Source organism: Clinocottus analis, unplaced genomic scaffold, assembly GCF_023055335.1.
Source record: "Clinocottus analis isolate CAN_PGR_092001 unplaced genomic scaffold, fCliAna1.0.p SCAF_10, whole genome shotgun sequence".
NCBI classification, from domain to species: Eukaryota; Metazoa; Chordata; class Actinopteri; order Perciformes; family Cottidae; genus Clinocottus; species Clinocottus analis.
This window is the reverse complement of record NW_027175821.1, coordinates 17,327,438-17,348,746: the sequence shown is the minus strand read 5'-3', so window position 1 is coordinate 17,348,746 and position 21,309 is coordinate 17,327,438. Positions and strand designations below refer to the sequence as shown.

Genomic DNA, 21,309 nt, shown 5'->3' with positions numbered 1-21,309 from the left:
TTTAATATGTTACTAGAAACCTATTAGCATATGTTCGCCGCTTCCATAAAGCTGTGATGGAAGGTTAAAGGTCTCATGTATTCAGCTTTTAATGAGATTTTCTGCTTGTATCCTGTAGCATTTTTCTTTAAACAAAATACACATCCCACAGTAATTAAATCTCAACAATTATTTTCCTCAGCTTTGTACGTATAAAGAAATTTAAATATATTTTAAAATTAGATTCACAGATTTGCGTTACAGGATGCTTTTGGTTCTTAAATCACCACAAAGATGGATTCTTCCAAAACAGACAATTGGCATGACTCTGATTTAACAATCAAAAGAATCATTTCAGAATTAAAACACCTTTTAGAGAGAACTTCACTGTACATGTTTGGTTTACATCACTCCCACGTACATTTAATGCTGAGTTATATGGGCTTTGGCGTTACCGTCAACGCAGTTCAACTCGCCAAATAATTACATTTTGGCTTATGCCAAGAACCAAAGCCAGAGATCAACAAAACTTGTGCCAAAAATGCAAGTAAACTTTTGAACTTAAATGTCGTACACTGTAATATGGCTTGTGCATTCACATGGAAAAAGAAATGGACAACCAACAACGTGAATATTTTTAAAACACCCTCATTGAAGACACGCTGGAATACAAAATGTGTTTTTTCATATATTGCTGACACCTTTTTATGTGCATGTAAACCCAAAACTCTCGAGAATTATGACAAATAACTCAACTTCTAAATATTTCCATATGAAGACTAAGCACCTTAAATTCCTTGCTTTTAGTGAACATCTTAATTCAAACTCTTCACATCACATTTTGCACAAGCTGCTTAACGAGAAACTTAACAGTTCGAACAAAGTCCTATTAATATTTCAAAATGAAAAACAACTTCAAAGAGGTTCAAACCTACGAGTCTGCTGAAATCAAAAGTTTCCATCAATTTGTGACATCGACGCTGTTCATTTCGGGAAGATGGGGGATAAATCACAAAGTATCGTTAAAAGTCCCACCAAACCACGTAAGGTACATAAATATGTTAAATAGACTAAGCATTACAGAACAAAGAACTTCAGTTTATACCAAATTACAAAATGGTTTAACTTTTTTTGCCTTTAATGAGTACATTAAGAAAATAATTGACAGACACTAAACGGGAGAACCAATTAAATACATTCTCCACAAACATGAAGCTGCATTTGGAAATGAAATGTGGGCATCAAAACATCAACCTCAGCCCACCACCACAAAAAGAATACTAAAGTTCTCAGACGATAGTGCGACAGTTAAACTGCACGTAACCGGACCACGAACAGAAGCTTTGCTAAAGTGAGCAGAAAGTTTTTATCTCCACCTCCACGGCTCGTTAGTGGATGAACACGTCAGTTGCATTCACAGAAAAATGACAGTAAATCTTTGCTGGTAACAGAAAAAAAAAGGCGTGGTTGATGACTCTGGTCAGCCGTCCTCAGGCGACAAACTTGTTCTTGGTGTTGGAGCCGCTCTTTGTGGCCGTGTCTGCGTGCGACTGGTATCCGATGATCACTTTCTGCGGAACGCCTAATCTCTCTTTATACACGCTCCTGAAAATAACATTAAAAAAAAAAAAGAGGCAAAAATAAACATTGCATTTGAGCAGATGCATCGTGAAAAACACTTTAAATTACTTAACGTGCATGTCTGTCACTAATGTCATCGCAATTACTGCTTAGTGCTGCAGCACACTAGTTTACTTTAGGGGATCCAATAATGCCGTATCAAACATATTTTGCCCCAGAGGGATTTTCTTCCACAGGTCTGAGAAGCTAAAACATGATAGAGGTAGGCGTTCTGTCCAGTTGTTAATGGATAATTTACTACTACGCTAAAAGGGAACAAAAGAAGCGTACACAACCTTATGAAGAAAAAGATAACAGAATTGGGCCATACAGGTGGATAATTTCTTTTCTGACTGAAAACATTGTTGATGTTCTTTTTTTGACGTCATAAGAATTATCTTAATCAAGTGTGGCATCTTCAGGTCACCCGATGTGTGTGATGGCGTCTTTGTTTTCGTAGTCCGTGGTCCATATCGCTATTTTGTCTCCTTTGGCTCGGACGTTGATGACCGCTCCGCACACGTCGTCACTGTGTTCGTCAAACGCTTCACCGACAAGACACAACAGCTGTAGGAAAAAGAGACCTTTGTTGTTTAAAACGCCTCTATTGGGGAGCAGGTAGATATTGATGGGACTTTCCAAAAGCAGCCATTTTGACTCGTCACGGCAGGAGAAGCGCAGGTGTTACCAACAACATCAACAATGGCTCCGCTCTATTAGAGCGTCTACCGTGTGACAGCCAGCATGCACAATTACAAGCACCCTGAAACCAGAGCAGCAAAATGGAACTAGTTATATTGTTTACACCTGTGATTTTCCTGCTTTGACGGGACAAAATGCCTACTCTGAAAAAGGCAGAAAGTTACAACTAAAAATATAGCCATCCACTAGTTAAAAAGGAACCAATAATGGACAGGACTGAACATACCGTCTCCAACCAGAACCGATCCAGGTCTGCTCGACGCTGCTGCTTCGACAGAGTTATCAGCCAGCGGCCACCTCGTCGATTCTGTGCATCCTCCCACATGGGCTCGATCCCATCCTTTATTCACATAAAAAAGGTCAACGCTCTCAACACTATAAATATCCCAACGCATCCATAAAGAACAATGGCTTTAATCTATCATGATTCCCTTTAGACCAGGATGGAGCAAACACCATACATCCCATCACCACCAATTAGACAGTCAAGTTTCGCCATTATTTACTAAACGTTCATTTCATGAGTGCAGACAATTATTGACGCTTTGGAGAAATTATTTCAACAAAAGAAAAACAATTGTGTTAAAAGACAGTTTATTATGATAAAAGATATATTTGTTTGTATGTTGTAACAACTTAAAAAAAAGGGACAATTGTCAATTATGTGCGAGGACAAAAAGAAGCACCAGATGAAGTTATTCACCAACAGCGTTGTTTAATTTGTGTGAGCTATATGTCACCATACTGTAGTAAGAAGGCACCTTTCAATCCTCCGTTTGTAATTGTCTGATAGTATTTATGACAGATGAGATCTGGTTTCCGTCTTGACCGATACTAATAACTCTTTCCTCGTGAGCTCTTTTGTGGTCATCAGAGAAGATGAGGTGCAGTGAAGTGCAGCCTGACTTGATGCTATTAACTGAGATAAACTGTGTTTTGATGCCCAATGGGTCCATGCATCACTCGTGATGGAGGGTCAGAGTCAGCAAAACTAATAAATGAATCAGCCATCAGGCCATGTGACTTCATGTTTGATACGCTTGGTTCCTTTGTAATAGATAGCATGTGCTGTGGGTGGACTTCAAGTACAATGCACCAAAATAACTTTTTTTTCTCATTTTTTCTCTGATCTAGAGATGCACCGATTGAATTTGTTTTGACCGAATAATATACAATATCAGATATCAAAAGCTAGGATTTTCACCACCATCCCAAAAATAATTTAACCCGTCACAAAGTCAGTGTAAACAGTCCTATTTTGTTATTGTCGTTGAGAGATTGTCATCAACGATTGTATTTCTAATTAAATATTTCCTTTGATTTTAAATATGAGAAATGTATTGGCATTAGTACTTCTAATGATACATTATAAGCTGCTCAGAGCTGGAGATAAAATAAGACTTCATCAATATCTTTTTTGTATGAAAACATGTTCTTTAGACAACGGTACAAGGTAATATTTTTAGAACATCACGATGGCGTTATAATTTACCTTCACGCATACTCTAAGTAGAGCTTAAACGCATCACAATGCAACCTCTGTTAATGTGAGCTGCGTCGTTAGCAGGACTGTGTTATAGAGAGACCATGTGCTGCCGGCAGCCAGCCAGCCACCGATTACTCAGAGGAGCGCATGGGAAGGAATAACAACATAATAAGTGTCTGATTAAGTTAGTTGGTTCAAATGTTTTGAGGTTGTTCCTCAATGCCTTATTTGGGACAAATTACAAGCTATGTTATGTCTTGTCACGCAGAAAAACCTCCACATCAACGACAAGTGCAGCCGTGTGCAGATGTAAAACGACCGATAGGCTGGAAACCAGCCGGTTTCCATCAGCTGACGATCAGTCGGTGCATTTCTACTCCTGAACTAGAGCAGCTGAACTACAGAAGTAAACATGGTTATTCATTACTGGTGGACGTGAAGACTAACTGTTTTAAATGGATGCAATGTAAAATATCAAAACACGGTGATGAACGCTTGCTTACCTTAAACAGCGAATAGTCGCAGCCAGACATTAAGTTACTTGATAGCTGGATGTGATTGTATAATCTAGAGAGGGACATTTTATATTCAACAGAAAGAAATCTGGTGAAATATGAATTGAAATGTCAACAACTAATCATTCGGTCATCTGTATCCTGTTAAGTTTACATTCATGTCTTTCCAAAATTGACCTCCAAAATCTGAATCAGGTCATTTATTCAAACTCCAATTGGATATTTCTGCCACATCTGAATAAATTCCCTCAAGGAATTCATGAGATATTGCAATAAAGAGAAATAGCTCACACATTATGCCTCCATCCAAAACGTGATGCCGTCACATTACAATTTTCCCCAAACCCAATTTCCCCCAAAATAGTGAAAGCAATTTTATTATGAATAGGCCCGACAGCTTTAGTGATGTCACACATATATATAGCAATAATTTACTTACGCCCAGAAGTCTTCCACAGTGTCAAACTTTGAGATTAGGCGGAGGTTCGCTTGCCATGTTTTGCTCTTGTCATTCTTGAAAAACCAAAGAGCCCACCTGCAAATCAAAGACAACTTGGTACAAACAAGCTGAATGGTTTTCCCTCAATAGTCGTGTTGCTCATTCACGACTTGTTTCACTGGGAGAAATTTTCCAAATTTCCAGATTAAACGCTTGCCTTCGATGAGATATATACTTGCTAAAGTCTGTTTAAAAAGGGGAGGAGGTGTGGCCTTACTTGTTTTGTAGGGGATGCTTCATCTCCGATTCAAGACTCATAACCTTTTGAATGATTTTTTCACAGTGTTCCTTTTCAGGATTAGCAGGAACAGATGTCGACAACTAGGAAACAAAAATAATACAAAACATACAGAATCAAATAAAACTTCCAAAGAAACGTAAACGTTGTTTGTAATTATCCAACTTATCTGTAGTTTTATAGTCCTATATTGAAAATGAAGTATTGCTATGGTCATAGCGGTGATACATTGAGAGTGTACAAGGGATGTGTGTGAGTGGATTGTAGACTGAGGATATCTTTATTTATAGTACGAGAAGGGCAATGGGTAAGGAAGGAGAAGGTAGCAGACAGGGAGGAAGAACATACAGGACACAGCACACTGTGACAGTTATGCAATCTTTTTTTCCACTTTTTCATAGCTCATTGGTTTTTCTTGTATTTCTGCACTGCTGCTGTTTATTTTCCATTGGCACTTCAGACACAATCATTTAGATATTAAATAACCCTTTTAATCCTTGTACATAAGAGAAATATTAAACATTTTTGCCTCATGTATTGATAAGTTGGCAGCTTATTAAACTTATTACATTATTGTATTTACAAATGTTACCCACGCCCACCAAATATAATGGGTACATCAAATACATTACAACCACCAGCCATGCTGAGTCCTTGGTTCAGAATATCTAGGTTCAATGACGAAAACAACAAAACTTGCAAGTTCAGTTTCAAATTGTATTTCAATTCCGGTCAATCTGCCCAACGACCCAATGTATAGCTGTAACAATGCAAAACGTGATACTTTGCTCCTCGAGCCACGTGGCTGGTTGTTGACGTTCCTATCGAACTGTTGGCCGTGTGACGTTAACGGTCGCAGCGCGTGCGTGACGTCCCCTCATTCATTCATCCGAGCTCGTGCCAGGGTACCGGCCGAGTTGCGCACGCCGGTCGACCCGGTGTTTTAACCGGACGCCGTTCCCCTGCGTCGACGTTAAACCAACCCGCTGTCAACGTTACACTTCGGGAATCAAGCAATTGACGTCATTTCAACTAGAGTGTTGCTAGTTTATTGTTGTTAAGCTTGCGAGTTGTTAGCGTTACCTGTCAAAGATAACCGGAAGTTTCAAGAACTAACGTTACCGCGTGACAGTCTCAGGCCCCCCGTTTTATCACCGGGGGTTTAGCAGTGACCACAAATCACAGTTTCTTAAATTGAAGCCAGGACTGAATGCATTAACCTGAGCTATAAGTGTGTGGCGCACTCACCACCAGAGCGGTCGCCATCTTCTGGAAGTCCCATTCAGCTTTTTTTGCCGTGTGTTAAAATACCTGATTGGACCATCTGGTGCTCTGCATGACGCATGCGCAAGAAGAAGGAACACAAGTACATGTTTATCTAGTCTGTGGGACACAATTATTGATTATTAATAATATGCCTGGGTAGATTTTAAATAACCATACATGTACCACTTAGTGATTATCCTTGAAGTTATGGATGAAATCAATACATATTTTTTTTTGTGAAAATATTATAGTTAAGTGTACGTGTGATGCATAATCCTGAACTTTCTTTTGTGGCATAGTAAATGATAAGGTTGTCATCCAACCAGAAATGTGGTCTTTCCACAGTTTACCTAAATCATCCCAGTCCTTTAGCCACATTGCTGATGGTGACATTGCTGAATATCAATGAGTTGTGAGTGACCATCATAGAAAAGTCTGAAAGATCTGCTCAGTAGACACAAACATTCCCTCAAACAGAGAGTCTATTCTATATGGTAAAACTACTAGGCACAAAAATTACATTATGAAAAGTGATATATTTGGGCAAAAAGTATTAGTATTTGTGTAACTGCTTGTCTCAAATTGCAGATTATACTCTGGTGTGTACGTTCGAGGCCAGCGAGGAGTGCAGGCAGCAGAACAATTTTTGTAAAAGAGAGCAGGATGATTACTGTGCTGCATTTTGGGGTTCTAGTGCAAAAAACATAAAATGAATAAGAGCCATTATAAGTCTGTATACCACCCCTGCTGAAGTATGTTATAGGCTTATACCCCGATTGTGTGATTACAACGAGCTTTTATTCAGGATGAAGCTTGTGATCCCATCAGGCCGAGGTATGCTTTCTCAGAGTGTGATGACCTAACCAAAACTCAAGTACAATATATTCCTAATTTAAGGGAATTATTCTAAATAGTTTAACTGGAACATTTGGTATTCTTTTATATTGCATTTTGTAAAACATATTCATTCTAATTAATCACATTGTGTATATTTTACTGTGATATTTGGTGTCTTGCAAGTGTGCTTTGGCTAAACTGTTTGACAAAGAGTATAAGGCATGAATGTGGTACTGTATACTGTAACTGTTATGCAATTAAATGTGCCTTTCAAGCTATGAACTCTGGAGGAGTGAGTAAAGTGGGCTGAAAGAGGCTCATTGTTGACCGTTCTTCCTAAGAGCAGCAGCCACATGCCTTTACGTATACATGTTAAATTATCTTATAAAACACCCCATCAGTCAGCTAATGAGCCACAAAAGGAAAAGCAGTTCAATTCCAAAAAGATTTAGTGACACTTTAAGTTTCAAACATGCATTCTGCTGTTGATAGAAATGATGTTCTAATATTGAAAGTGATGTCATCAAAACAAGTGCAGAGAAATGTATCAAGTGCTTCAATTCTGGAAGGAGATTGTTAAAAGGCCGGATGTGAAGATCAAGGTTTTGGGCACTTTAGAAGGTCAGCACGGTGCGGATACTGCAATGAGACAAAAACAACAATTTACAAACAAAGGAAACTAGTATTAGTATTAAAATTTACTGACAGCAGAAATGAACTGTTCTCACCTCTTTCCAGCATGCATGAGGTCAAATCCCTCATTGATCTGGTCAAAGGGCAGCGTGTGGCTCACAAACTCATCCACCTTCAGCTTCTTGTTCATGTAGTCCTCCACCAGTTTAGGAACACTCTCCACACTCTTCCACCCTGAGGTGAATATCAAAACCGGTTACATGGCTCACATTTTTATATAGACGGAACTAAACTGAACTCAGATTTTGCCAAAAGGCCTTGGGCAAGGCACTTATTCCCCAACTTAAAGGGATATAAAAACAGCCGCTTGAACTTCATTTAGCAGAACAAGCAAAAAAAAATATACCAGAAATGATAACATCCATTATTGTAAAAACAATACATGCCTTTTGCAGCTGTTCCATGACCCCCTCAGGGCTAATTAAATACCACTACAAACATTTTCATAAGAAAGCAATTTTCTATCTTTCGGTCCAATTATCAAATTTAGTATATTAAGCTCTAGCTTAAACTCTGCTTAGAAACTTTCTCCTAAAAAAGTATATGCTGAAGAACGAATTACCCAGAGTTGAAATTTGCAACAGAAAGCTGGAACTGCAGCCAGACGACATTAAGCCATTCATAAGGAGTCATTATCTAACGCAGTCAGTCACCTCCGAAGGCTGTGCCCTTCCACACTCGGCCTGTCACCAGCTGGAAAGGTCTGGTGGAGATCTCCTGTCCGGCTCCGGCTACGCCGATGATGATGCTTTCGCCCCATCCTTTATGGCAAGCCTCTAGAGCAGCTCTCTGAAATGAAGAAAATGGTGATTTCCATAATTTCGAGTTACAAAAACTGTTTTATATGCTGCACGCTATGAATATCTGCACTGCGACTGTCCACCTGACAAATGAGGCGACAGGTTTAAAAAGTGGATTCATAAAACAGTTTTTTTTTTTTATATCTGTATGTATAAAGTGTCTCACCATGATTTGCACATTTCCAATGCACTCAAAAGAATAGTCCACGCCGCCGTCGGTCATCTCCACCAGAACCTCCTGGACGGGCTTGCTGTGGTCTTTTGGGTTCACAAACTCTGTGGCTCCAAACTCCTTCGCTTTCTCAAACTTTTCGGCATTGATGTCCACACCGATGATCCTGGTTGCCCCGGCAACCTTGCAGCCCATGACAACGGCCAAGCCGACAGCTCCGAGGCCAAATACGGCGCATGTGGAACCGGGCTCCACCTGCGAGTGCATGAGCGAGAATAGCAAGTACTGCTGCATAATTTTGCATCTCACAAATGTTCTGTATGCGGGAACTTTAAAGTTGTTTCAGGCGGTGTGGTGTTGTCACATTTAATTATACAGATGCCAGAGATGCATTTTATGTTGCACGACATTGGACTCTCTCCCTTTTTATCTGATGCAAGAATCCTATCATATCACATATGTAAATACATGTTTTTGTTTCATTTCTAATTAACTGTGGAAAACATTTTTAAATGCCATTTTAGGGGTGAAACTAATGTCACCGGGAAAAGAAACAGACACCCTTGGCAACAATTCCTCTTCACATCAGATCTGCATGATTAATAAGGGTGACCCATTTTAGAGTGAAGCTGACAAACAATGACAAAATATGCATCTCTTTTTGTTGTATCCTTTGGGCAACACTTTGCAATGAACTTATTCTGCTTAACGAGCTTTAAACCATCTCACTTTAGAAACACACTCCTCTTAAGATGGAGGGTCACAGCCCAAAGTGTGTTATTGGTTACTGTTCTCTGCATTGATGGCATTGTTTTTTATTCCACTTCTGCACTTTGTGTTGTGTAAAAATAAATATACATTTCTATTTTTTTTAAACTGAGATAAATTAAGTGTTTTTTGACTGAATTTGTAAAAAAATAAAAACAAATACATATATATGTACATATACACACACAATATATATATATATATATATATATATATATATATATATATATATATATATATATATATATATATATATATATATATATATATATATATATATATATATATATATATCGTGTGATTACCAAAAGCCCCAAAATAAAAAAAAATATGACGCTGACAATGTCTGGCCCATCTACAGCTCCTGGTCTGAATTCGTAGTTGAACAGCTCTGGCCTGCAGCCTGTGGCACTCACCTTGGCAGTGTTCAGAGCAGCACCGTAGCCTGTAGAAATGCCACATCCGAGCAGGCACACTTTATCCAGCGGAGCCTTCTCGTTCACCTTGGCCAGAGAGATGTCGGCCACCACGGTGTACTCCGAGAAAGTGCTGGTTCCCATGAAGTGAAACACTTGCTTTCCCTTGCAAGTGAAGCGTGAGGTGTTGTCGGGGAGCAGGCCCCGGCCCTGGGTTACTCTGCGGGGTGAGGAACGCAGGGAAAAAGAGCTTGTATGTATTATGAAACCCAATGGCTCTGTACTTCAATGCAGGGTAGGTGGAGGCTCAAACTAATGATGAGGGAGCTTTGATTTGGTTGCCCTGGAGCGGGGCACCTGGGGCTGCGAGTTCAACTATTGAGGCTGAAAGTTCTGCCACAAAGAAATATAGATATTTATAGTCCCCCCCCTCCACCCCCCTTACCGTTCAGTTTCCTCTTTATAGCAAGCCAGTCTTTACCAGCTCCAGATAGCATTACCGAGACGGACAGCGTTACCTAATTTTCTGGCAGAGGTTGGTCTTGGGATTCTTGCAGAATTTGCATTCACCACACTGTGGCACATACAACGGGACGACGGTATCACCTTGGTCAAAGAGAATAGGGACCAATTAGAAATCATAGCAGAAAATAAATAGATAAAAGAACATACTGATTTACAACAAATGTAAGTATCATGCTTGGCAGCTCCATACCTGGTTTGAATTTGGTCACGCCATCACCAACGCTCTCAACGGTTCCAGCGCCCTCGTGGCCTAAGATGGCAGGGAAAAGTCCCTCGGGGTCACTGCCACTCAGGGTGTAGGCATCAGTGTGACACACGCCCGTGGCGAAGAGCTGAGGGGAAAGGTGTCAATTTAAATATGTCAGACCAGAAATAAGTATCATTTAAATGAATGTATGTCCCTGCAAAGTCATTCCTCATATATATAACTTAGGCGGGGCCATGTGTGATTCGTCCAGAACAGTTTTCCTGCCTTTTACAATTGTGTGAAAAAATAAAAATAAAAACACAAAAGCAGGACACAATCTCAATAGCATTCATGCCAGGCATGCAACGGTTTGGTTTACCTTGATGCGAACTTCATGGGCTTTGGGTGGAGCGACCTCCACCTCCTCAATGGAAAGAGGCTTCCCAGCTTCCCAGGCAACAGCTGCCTTGCACTTAATGACCTGAATGCAAAAAAACAGTATGTTGTTTTTGGGTTTTAAAAAAACAATGATTCAAAAATGATTGAGAAACTTCAGCCTTGAGACATAGTGTGTGTGTGTGTGTGTGTGAGTGTGTGTGTGTCAAGTGCACAATGCACTTTGCCTCTGAACTATAACCAGGCTTATGCAAAGCCGAGCCAGAGTTTCAGGTCACAGGTGGAGTAACGTTCTGCTTTAACGCCATTAACCCAATAGAGCCGTTTGTGTTCATTCAGATTTTGTTTGCTTTACTATGAGTGAGAGGTGGCCAGGGTTCGTAGTCCACGTGAAATAGTTTTCATGATTTCTTAACTCGTCAGATTCTAACAAAGCTCTCGGGACAGGCATTGCAGCAACTTGCAGCACAGCAATTGCGACTGGTTAAGTATCTCTGTTTGGTAATGGAAGTAGTCTTTGTACTTGTTCATTCCGCGCGCGCTGGTTGAGAGAACGCTGCTTTTGTAATAATGCTTTGTGTGAAATGTCAACAACCATAACGACATACACATAACGAAACGATGCATTTAAAATGTGCATTGCGCATTTAGTGGGAAATGTACTTACTTTTCCAGCTGTCTCCATGTTTCTTTATTCAACGCGAGAGGGAGGGAGGGGCGGAGCGCTGCCGTAAAGGAGTTCACGTCCGGACCAATGAGAAACGAGGACGTGCGGCGTAGGCACCACGCACGCGCAGAGAGCAAGTCTTAGAAACGATTTAAAAATATGAATAATAGTCCACCCTATAACCTAGTTAACAAAACAATCCTAAAATGAACTCCTCCCTCAAATGCATTCATTAAATATATGCACATACAAATATTTTATCTCAGTAGTTATACTAAGCACAAAATGCCCTATATTTTTTAGAAAAACCTACATATATGTATGCACACACATACCTTTGCATGTTGACTATGATTGACTAGTCTTGGATGTGAAACCTTTAGGTGTCAGTGTTATAGTTTACAGCAGTAGTTCTCAAACATAGGTATTAGTACCTTTGACGGTAGTTAAGATTTAAAAAATATAAAAGAAATTGGAATACATTTCAAAAAAGTTACTTACCACTATTTAAATTAAAGGCATTATTAGTATGTTTTAATAAATATGGAATAATATAAGTGTAAGTTCTTAAACTGAGCCAAAAATGCTTTGCTCTGGTTACAGGGTACTTGGCTGAAAAACAATTTTACAGGAGGTACAGCACTAAAAAAAAAAAGTTGAGAAACACTTGTTTACAGAATAGACTAACTTCAAATGAACCAACACACAAAACCTGTCTTTGAGTGGACAGGAAGTTTAGAAAATTCTAGAAATATTTACATGTTTTTCTCTCCCTATCCCCGACCCTGGGATGCCCGTCTATCAACAAGATCATAGCATTTAAATCAAAGACACATTTACAAAGCACCTTTTAATCGAGGCTTTTAACAAAGAATGTGACAACATTTTGCTGAGGACTTTACAAACTAGGGTATTAAAATGTCACATTAGACAAATATTTCCCACATCAGAGGAAATGAATACATGGAAGTTTGTGAATGTATCTTTTGAAATCTTGGTCAAAGTACAAACGTGTGTCAAGGCCAAACATCTGAATAAAATCAGGATATTGATACGCCTGTTCAAAAGGGACCCAATGACTCTCCCCATCAGGCATAAAGGTCCTCGTTATGTTACACAGAAGCATATGTATGAACCTTTTAAATAAGAATCACCCATCACATATTCAAAACCGGTACAAAAATAAAAACGAGGGAAAATCCATTCAAGTTCTTCAATCGAGGCAATGTCTATATTCTGAGTCCAACAGGCCAGGCACCGTCACAGAGCGCTGTCGTTGTGCGTGTGTAGCACACAATGAGGATGAGACCGTCACAGACCACCAACTATCACATTATCTGCCACCTACAAGTAAAGAGGAACAACAAAAAGTTACCTTTACAATTAGGACAACAAGTATATTTACAGAGCACTGAAAAAGGACAAACCTCTGAAACCACGTCCTCCTCCATCTCCTCTTCCTCTGAAGCCTCCTCCACCTCGCCCACCGCCAAATCCTCCACCTCGGCTGCCGCCTCTAAATCCTCCACCTCGTCCACCACGCCCACCTCCGAATCCTCCACCACCACCCCGGAAACCGCCTGAAACAAAAACAAAAGATAAGGAAAGGTAGAATTAATCAAACCACTCTTGCAAGGGGTCCTCTAGATGGGCACAAAGAAACCGCACTTTCAATTCACAATAACTAAAACTGACTGACGATTTCAGCATAAGTATCAACAGTAGGAGAATTGAGAAACGGTCTGGTTCACTCACCTCCGCGGCCACCGCCTCTTCCCCCTCGGCCTCCTCTTGGTGGACCCTTCTCTCCTGGCGGCCTTGGGAGGAATCTCTGCAGCGGGAGGAGCTTCATTGGATCTATATAAAACTTAAAAGAGATTTTGCAAATCACATGGACTGCAATACACAAGGGCACTGAGATGGTTCAAAGTATGAAAACACTTCTTTAAAATGTAAAAAAAAAAAAAAAAGATACCTTCTGCATTTTCTTGAATGAAGACGCCTTCATGTTATCAGAAAGTTTGACTGAAAAATACTGCAAAGACGGGTTAAGGAATTAACAGGACTTTGAGCTGCAACAACGACATTCGTTCCACAGAGGTTGTCGTTTACTTTGTACACCACAGGTTGTTCCAGAGACTGAAATAATCACAGAAAAGATACAAATTCCCGGAGCTGACCGAATATTTCGTCCACCTTCCCAATCTGCTCCTTGTTTTCCAAGTACACGGGGGCGTTGAAGTAGGGGACCTTGTTTTCCTCCGTCGTACACTTGCACACAATGTCATCTTCACACGGATGCACAAACTCTCCCAGTCCTGAGTGGTAACAACGGAGGACAGTTAGTTGGGTATGCAGTGTTCTTGCATCACGGCTAATGCACTTGCAATTCGGCACATAATACACAATTCATGCTGTTGGGAAATTAAAACAGAGATGCAACTAAATAACAAAAACGCGTATGTGAACAAAACTTTAAAAGGGATTGGCCAAAAACAAATTCTCTTGTCAAGTTTCAAATAAACACTTGTTTGCAATTTGATGGCATTACTGACTTCAAAATAACGTGCAGAAAACCCAAGACTGCAGGGGAGATACTTTCAGGCACTACCATTTTGATCAGCCTAACATTTGATGAGTCAAGCTTGTTCATTAATACTTGTGTACTAGTCACGAGTACTACTTAATGCTGAAATTAGGTTTTTTTTTGTAAGTTTAAAACGATTTTTTTTAAAAAGGGTACTTCTATTGCCAATAAGTATCATCACAGGGGACGTTATTTAAAGTCTGGCATGGCTCAGTGCGCATAGCTCCGCGTTGATCGTGAAGCTGGGCCCCAACACATGGACATCTTCCGAGCAGTTTTTACGATCTTACCGACGACATATTCTGGAGGACCGTAGTCTTGCTGTCTGAAACCGCCTCCTCCTCTGCCGCCTCCGCGGAATCCACCGCCCCGGCCTCCTCCGTATCCACCACCACCTCCTCTGCCGCCGCCATACCCGCCTCCTCCACCTCGGCTAAATCCTCCACCACCTCCTCTGCCTCCTCGTCCACCTCCCCCTCTGAAAGACATACTTCTGCGGAAACCTGTGTGCGAAAAACAGAAAAGGAAAAAGTCAAAGACGGCATTTTAAACAAAACAAACAAACACGTGAACTCGTGGTTGTTTTAACGGAGCAATGGGCTACACGTAGCTTAGCAATCCAACAGCACTGCAAAAGTTCTAGCTTAATTTTAATGTACAATTCAGCCGCATTTCCGCTCACTACTAACCCGATATATATATTCCCTTCAAAATGTAAGCGTCTATAACTTCATGTACACACAACTAAAGTAGATTACTCACAAAGTCGACCGGCTAGCTGCAGCTATCTCCGAGGAAGGACTTCCATGCGATGACAACACGTGTGTACAAGCGCTGCCGTAAAGGCGGTCACCAGTACCGGGAAGTGTCGTAAAAAAACCTCTACGGCCTCTCGCGTCATATTTAAAGGAACAGACGCTCAGCCGATCGACTCTTAAAGACGGAGACAGGAGACTTCGTCAGTATGACTTTCCAGACTCCAGTGTTGATACAATAAGTCACGATGTTATTTTTGTGAGACACCGTAATTTATGCATAAACTTTCCGATAAGTTACTTTTTTTTGTTCAATTGAAGGGAAATCGAATAGTGCACATCACTCAACGATGTCAACGAGTGGTCAGGTAAGAACATACACTGCATTTGCAACACATAAACTTTTTGTTTTAGCGGTAAAATAAACTGAGGTTGTTGTTTGGATTGTTGTGTATTCTGATAACTGGTATGATGTTCAACCCATTGTGTGCCTCTAAATCGTGACTCAAACAGGGACATTTGCTTATCATCATAAAAGCAGTGGCCACACCCTGCCTAGACTTTTCTAGGCAGGGTGTCACCTACAACATACCCACAACCAAGAAACACACATGATGGGTTTATTGTCTCCCTCAGGTGATCAAATGCAAGGCAGCTGTTGCATGGGAGCCGAAGAAGCCTCTGTCCATTGAGGATGTGGAAGTGGCCCCACCGAAGGCCCATGAGGTCCGCATCAAGGTCAGCTGATCATCCTGAGGATCATCTTATCACAAGACTGTAGCAGTACATTATTGGCTGTTAATGTGGGCACCTACACAGCAAACCTTCCAGGGGTTACAGTCATTTATTTTTGAAGTTGATGGTGTTAAACTGTAACCGAATGAAAAGAACTAATAGGAACAAAGTGTCCACTGAGACAAGTTTAGCAACATTCAATATTAATACTTGTGACACTCACATGAATGTTACTTCCAGTTTTTACTTTGATCACACGGGCAACACACTTTGACAGGAAATAGTCTAATTTGTCTTACTTCCTTTGTTGGCTTTCGTCGCTGACTAAATGAAGTGTCGACCTGTTTGTGCAGGTTGTTGCCACAGGCGTGTGCCACACAGACTGGGAATACCTGTATCAGGCCGGGAAATTCATGAAGTTGAGACCATTCCCGTTAGTTCTCGGCCATGAAGCAGCAGGGATAGTGGAGAGCGTCGGCCCCAAAGTCACCAAATTCTCACCGGGTGAATTGTACAGCTCACGACAAAACCAGCTGCCATCACATGACATGTAACTCTGACGCAAGTAGTTTGTCTGCTTGTTGTTTCCACAGGTGACAAAGTCATTCCTCTTTTCCTGCCACAGTGTGGCGAATGCAAGCGATGTCTGAGCACGAAAACAAACCAGTGCAGGAAGAACTGGTGATCATTACTCCGTTCACACACGCTAATCGCTATTGTGTTTTATGCTTGTTTCACCACTCAGTGTTTCCAATTCCATCCCAATCTGTGGCTTTCAGGGAGACTACACAAATGGGTGTAATGGCTGACAGCACAAGCAGGATCTCCTTCAAGGGCCGGCAGCTGTACCAGTGCCTCGGCATTGGTTCTTTCTCCCAGTACACTGTGGTTTCCGATATCTCGCTTGCAAAAATAAGAAGCGACGCGCCGCTCGACAGAGTGTGTCTACTCGGCTGTGGTGTCTCCACCGGTTACGGTGCTGCGGTTAATGCATGCAAGGTAAGAGGATGAAGATCTGTAAGATCCCTGCTACTCAAAATCATACGTGAATTCTCATGAACTCTGATGTGGACGCTGCTGTTCCTTGAAACGCAACACGTTAACAACGATTGTTATTACAGCCCTTTAGAAAACAGCTGAACATATTATAACTAAACTGTTTTACTATCTAAAGGAAAACATATTGGTTGTAATTTGCCATTGTCAGTATATTTAATGAGTTAAAAAAATAATTCCATATTCTACCCATGAAGTTTTTTATACATGCATATATTTTCTTATATATTACATATTAATTTAGATACATATAAAAGACAACTAAAACTTTTGTGGAAGAGACTTACTGTGTGTAGAAACACTAACGATGTGTAGGACATGCCCTTAAGTAGAACATCTGGAAAAGGAGTGAAGCTTTTAGGAATATTGCTCAATAGCAATGAAAGCCAATAAAGCCAATAATGCTTAACAATCTGATTACGTCAACATAAACCGCTCCACTGCAGGTGAAAAAGAAACAAAGATGGTGGATAAAAATCTTGTTGAGTTCAATGAAGGTGAAATATACGATACCAAAGTTATCATTGAACGTGATGAAGTGATCTCATCAGACGTGGAACAGCTTTTGGTCGTCTGACTCCATCCTGTGCGTCCAGGTTGAAAAAGGTTCCTCGTGCGCCGTGTTCGGGCTCGGAGTCGTCGGGCTGGCCGCCGTCATGGGCTGCCAGTTTGCCGGGGCCAAAAGGATCATCGCGGTCGATGTCAACCCCGACAGGTTTGAGAAAGCCCAAATCTTCGGAGCCACTGACTGTGTCGACCCCAACGCTCATGAGAAGCCCATCCAGCAGGTCCTGATGGAGATGACAGGCGGCGGGGTGGACTACGCTCTGGAGTGTGTCGGAAGTCCGGCTGTTATGGTGGGTGCTCGAGTCGGTCCAGTAGGAATCCTCTAGTCGTCTGTGCAGTGTCACTAGAGCAGATCTGTAGAGCAGTAGGAGCACATAGGTGTGATAAGAAGTCAAGCAAAATATGGCACAATTACACATTTTTTTACACTCGTAGTTTGATTGGATTTAGCCAATTAGTGAATACATTGTCACAGGAGTGTGGATCAAGACGACCGGTGCCTTGTGTTGTCTTAGACGGCTGCGCTGGAGTCTACAACTGACGGCTGGGGCACCTGTGTCATTGCTGGGTGGACGGAGACGGAAACAATGAGCGTCATAGTGGAAAAGATCCTGATGGGACGCACCTTGAAGGGGACTCATTTTGGAGGTGAAGTTAAACAACAAGTTTGTTTGTTAAAGGCCTTGCATAATGCTTCAATTTAAAACGCCGTAATGTCAGCTGTTGCATTTTCAAGTCATGTGTGCTCATCATTGATATGAATATTGATGGTTAAAGGAGAGTAAAAAATGCCAATCAATGACGTTTTCAGAGCGTCAGGTGACCAGAAAACAGTGTGGGCCGGTTAATGTTGTGCACTTTTGCTGAATGACTCAAGAATAAATGGGTCATCTTCATGGTTTCAGCTGGAGTTTTGATGAAAGTCTCACAGTCAAAGAGTGAATGCTTCTTCCTTGAGTCACTAATCAACAGGCATGCATTGTCGAGCTCACAGGATGCAATGCAACCACACAACATGTTGCGTTTTAAGTAAAGCAAGACGCCTCGGTTATAATATTCACGTCTGTCAGATCACACTTTGCACGGTACAGGATGTAAACCGAACGCTCACTTCTGATCAAAGGTCACAAGTCTGCCCCGTTATTTCGATCGTCAAATAGGAAACACAGGAAGTCACTCAATGCACTTGCACATAAACACATCACAAACTAACTTCTGATGTGCACCGAACATCTAACATATCTGACATCGATAGAGTGTACAAGCATCAGGCTAAAAAAACCAAATGACGAGAAAAGCTGCCTTTCGTAAAAGGCTCATTAACGTCTGCTTTATTGTGTTCTATGAGGACTCAGCTTTCTTCTCCTCTCCTAAAGATTGGAAGAGTGTGGAAGGTGTGCCGAAACTGGTGGACGACTACATGAACAAGACGCTGAAGCTGGAAGAGTTCATCACCCACAAGCTGCCGCTGGACCAAATCAACATGGCCTTTGAGTATATGGAGAGCGGGAAAAGGCAAGACGTGATTTATAATATAAGGCCGCACAAATATTAGGTAGCCAATTGATTTTTACGGCTGAGACTCGCTCTACGGCTCAAGGTTGAGGGTGAGGGGTTAAGCATGTGTTGGTTATGGCTGTGTTCGGGAAGACAAAACTAAACTGTGTGTGTAAAACACCGTCAAAACACTACTCTACCCAAGGCTGAAACAATTCAATGGTATTCCCATACGTAATTTAGTATCTAGAAAAAAAAAAAGGACATTTATTGTTGTTTTCCAAACAGGAACATCTTGGAATAACTTGAATAATTCTTTGCAAAATATCAATAATTCTACCAAGTGGAAATACATTGTGCAATTAGTCTTGATGATGTATTGTCTCTGTCAGCTGCAACTACTATTTTAACTATTGATTAATCAGATTGCTTTATTTATTTTATGATCGCTTATCCATTCAAATGTGGACTGTGGACGTCACTTTAGACTCTGTGACGTGTCCATCACAGTCCAAAGGGACGTCTTCAAATTGTTTTACCTAAAACCGAAAGATGCAAATATTCACATTGGAGAAGCTGTAAAGATTGTTGTTGTTTTTTTCTGACTCAAATGAATGACTCAATATGTCTGGTGGAAGTTATCCTAACAATATGTCTTCTTTCCTTTCAGCGTCCGTACTGTAATCAGTCTGTGGTGAGAGGAGGCTACACCTGCACCGGCTATCATAAAAAATGAAGAAATTAACATTGCATACATTGTGGGAACTTGTCTAAGCTATTTTTCTTAAAAGATATGGTCACATGAAATGTTTTCCTTACTTGACTTTACACCAGAAGAGCCCTTTGGCCACTAGAGGGCAGACTCATATCACGTAAAAGCTCCTGTGTTTGAATCCATGAACAGTAACTTTACAAAGCCATTGCTTTTCTATCTGCAAAGGATTTTCTGTTTTTATTCAGATTAAATTATTAAATCTTGTGTTTTGTATATTCATATTTTTGATTAAAAGGGGAGAAACGCCACAGCAATGTCAGTGAACCTTTGTAAAAAATAATGATGAATGCAAATCATAGATCTATACAGCATCTGCAGTAACGCAGAGACAATTTATCTCTACAACTGTCACATTTGGCAGCTATTCAGGGATTCTGCTCCAGATATCAATGTGAGGTGATAGTTGGAATTACATACCCTTGTATAGAAGATGGGGTAAAAGACACAGGAAACAAATGACTGAATCTGTCGTCAGCCACGGAGAAGTATCTGCTTCATGTGGTCAGGCTTACCAAATTTCGTCCTTGGTAATATTATATATTGATTTAATGGGGAGAGGGGCTAGAATAACAGTCGTGGGCTGTCAGGCAGAAGACAAAAGGTTGTTTGGGGAATGCCTCTCGGTGAAGAACTGAAATAGCTGTCGAAGGAATTTGTTTTATTGAAGTTACGTTCGGATCAAATGAAAACCTTTGGCAGTTCCCTCTGCTTTTCCATCTTTATTTTAAATGGAAAATAAATTGGTGCTTGTCCTCTTATGTTGGTCTCCTATGCCTGTTGGCCATCAATCACAGATTACACAGCTTAGACACACACACACACACACACACACACACACACACACACATCCCCACCGTCCTCCTCCCGAAGAATCTCAAAGTAAAGACAGTTTTCAAGAATTAGAAAGCAGAATAATGCAGAGGACGGGGCAGCGGAGGGAGATAAGAGAGGAAGATCAAAAGACAGAGGAAGACAAGTTCTGACAGGTGGTTTTGTGACTGGGTAGCCTCATCTGTAGGCCATGCTCGCAGATTTATACAGCTTTCTTAGGGACATGTGTCTGAATGTCTGCCTCTGAGATGGGAAGACTATTCAAAGCGACGGCCATAAGTCTCCAACCTTTCTTCCTCTCTGTGTCTGAACTCCACAACCTCTGGAATTGTCACAGCTTTGTGCAACTAATACAGCGAGGGCAGGCTCTCTGAATTACAACCACAGCATCGTCCACATATTCTAGTCTTAAATGTCCCTCTTGTCGTGTTTCACATACTCTGTGGAACAGAAACAATGGCATGGAGTTGCATAACAAATGGAGACAGCTAATGTGCAAATGATAAAACATATTTACATTGCTATTTCTTTGTTCATTTGCTTTTCCTTCACCGGCATCACATTACATGCATCAACTCTTTCAGGCACGAGTCTTCATGGAGATCATTGACAAACGGCAGAAATGCCAGATGAGATAAATGCCATCACACAAATAAAGGCATGTCTGGGGAAAGAAATGTCAAAAGGTGCCGCCTCGCCTCCAAGAGATTTCCTCTTATTTACTAAGCTTTATTCCTGTG

General features: G+C 40.9%; 4 protein-coding genes across 4 annotated transcripts; 1 reads left to right on the top strand and 3 right to left on the bottom strand.

The window, feature by feature from the left end:
* Positions 1–375: 375 nt before the first annotated feature.
* LOC137795932 (eukaryotic translation initiation factor 4E-1A-like) lies at positions 376–6,386 on the bottom strand. Its single transcript, XM_068593526.1, has 7 exons — positions 6,288–6,386; positions 5,019–5,122; positions 4,742–4,837; positions 4,291–4,354; positions 2,528–2,641; positions 2,027–2,166; positions 376–1,584 (listed from the first exon to the last, which is right to left on the bottom strand). The coding sequence occupies exons 1-7, from the start codon at positions 6,303–6,305 to the stop codon at positions 1,470–1,472; spliced, it is 651 nt and encodes a 216-aa protein (XP_068449627.1). The 5' UTR covers positions 6,306–6,386; the 3' UTR covers positions 376–1,469.
* Positions 6,387–7,573: 1,187 nt separating this feature from the next.
* On the bottom strand, positions 7,574–11,824 carry LOC137795929 (alcohol dehydrogenase class-3). Its single transcript, XM_068593512.1, has 9 exons — positions 11,767–11,824; positions 11,083–11,184; positions 10,707–10,848; positions 10,510–10,597; positions 9,992–10,211; positions 8,802–9,062; positions 8,489–8,624; positions 7,871–8,009; positions 7,574–7,781 (listed from the first exon to the last, which is right to left on the bottom strand). Exons 1-9 carry the CDS (start codon positions 11,782–11,784, stop codon positions 7,757–7,759), a joined length of 1,131 nt encoding a protein of 376 aa, XP_068449613.1. The 5' UTR covers positions 11,785–11,824; the 3' UTR covers positions 7,574–7,756.
* A 777-nt stretch (positions 11,825–12,601) lies between these two features.
* gar1 (GAR1 homolog, ribonucleoprotein) lies at positions 12,602–15,193 on the bottom strand. The gene is made up of 7 exons (XM_068588666.1): positions 15,116–15,193; positions 14,644–14,856; positions 13,930–14,084; positions 13,742–13,801; positions 13,522–13,633; positions 13,194–13,346; positions 12,602–13,110 (listed from the first exon to the last, which is right to left on the bottom strand). The coding sequence occupies exons 2-7, from the start codon at positions 14,840–14,842 to the stop codon at positions 13,100–13,102; spliced, it is 690 nt and encodes a 229-aa protein (XP_068444767.1). The 5' UTR covers positions 14,843–14,856; positions 15,116–15,193; the 3' UTR covers positions 12,602–13,099.
* A 97-nt stretch (positions 15,194–15,290) lies between these two features.
* LOC137788563 (alcohol dehydrogenase class-3-like) lies at positions 15,291–19,893 on the top strand. Its single transcript, XM_068581427.1, has 9 exons — positions 15,291–15,476; positions 15,745–15,846; positions 16,197–16,347; positions 16,437–16,524; positions 16,623–16,842; positions 17,496–17,756; positions 17,982–18,114; positions 18,843–18,981; positions 19,634–19,893. The coding sequence occupies exons 1-9, from the start codon at positions 15,459–15,461 to the stop codon at positions 19,659–19,661; spliced, it is 1,140 nt and encodes a 379-aa protein (XP_068437528.1). The 5' UTR covers positions 15,291–15,458; the 3' UTR covers positions 19,662–19,893.
* The last annotated feature ends 1,416 nt before the right edge of the window (positions 19,894–21,309 follow it).